Below are 561 nucleotides of genomic sequence, written 5' to 3' on the forward strand. Positions count from 1 at the left end.
TGCCCCGCTGCTGGGCCACGGCGGGCCATGGGGCAGAGCCACAGGCTTCGCAAGGGCTCGCTGCCGTGATGCTGGTGCTGCCTGGACGTGGTTCTCCTTGGGCTGCAGAGCTCCAGCTCCGTGCTGCACCTGAACCTCTGTCTTATCCCGCAGTCACAGGATTTCTGTCTGCGCCCCTCGCCAGCTTGGAGAGAGAGAGTCCCTCAGGGCTGTCCCTGGAGAGGGGTGGCAGAAAGCTGGGGCTGGGCAGAGGTGACGTTGCTGAGCACTGCCTGGTGTACGGTGCAGTGGAGGGGAGTGAGGTGATGCCCAGGGATGGGCTTCCAGGGGTGCTGCAGGTCAGGTGTCGGGGGGGACAAGGCCCCAGCAGGGCAACTAATTCCCTGCTGCTTCTTCCTCCAGCACGTGGGCTGTGACCGTGTGCTGGGCTCTGACGCAAAGGAGGACAAGTGTCGCGTGTGCGGGGGAGACGGCAGCTCCTGCGAGACCATTGAGGGCGTCTTCAACCAGTCCCTGCCGGAGGGAGGTAGGGGGCAAGCGGGCTGGCCAGAGCAGCCGGCA

The 561-nt window shown here is 65.6% G+C and overlaps 1 protein-coding gene across 1 annotated transcript in view; it reads left to right on the top strand.

Annotated features, from left to right (window-relative positions):
* Positions 1-561, top strand: part of LOC104499884 (A disintegrin and metalloproteinase with thrombospondin motifs 10-like) — a gene marked incomplete at both ends in the record, with an annotated part of 12,508 nt that overhangs the window by 6,395 nt on the left and 5,552 nt on the right. Inside the window, one exon of the mRNA XM_010143450.1 lies at positions 403-526. Coding sequence (XP_010141752.1) covers positions 403-526 — 124 coding nt within the window. The remainder of the gene's footprint in view (positions 1-402; positions 527-561) is intronic.

The sequence above is a fragment of the Buceros rhinoceros genome, unplaced genomic scaffold (genome assembly GCF_000710305.1).
Source record: "Buceros rhinoceros silvestris isolate BGI_N320 unplaced genomic scaffold, ASM71030v1 scaffold34949, whole genome shotgun sequence".
Classification (NCBI taxonomy): domain Eukaryota; kingdom Metazoa; phylum Chordata; class Aves; order Bucerotiformes; family Bucerotidae; genus Buceros; species Buceros rhinoceros.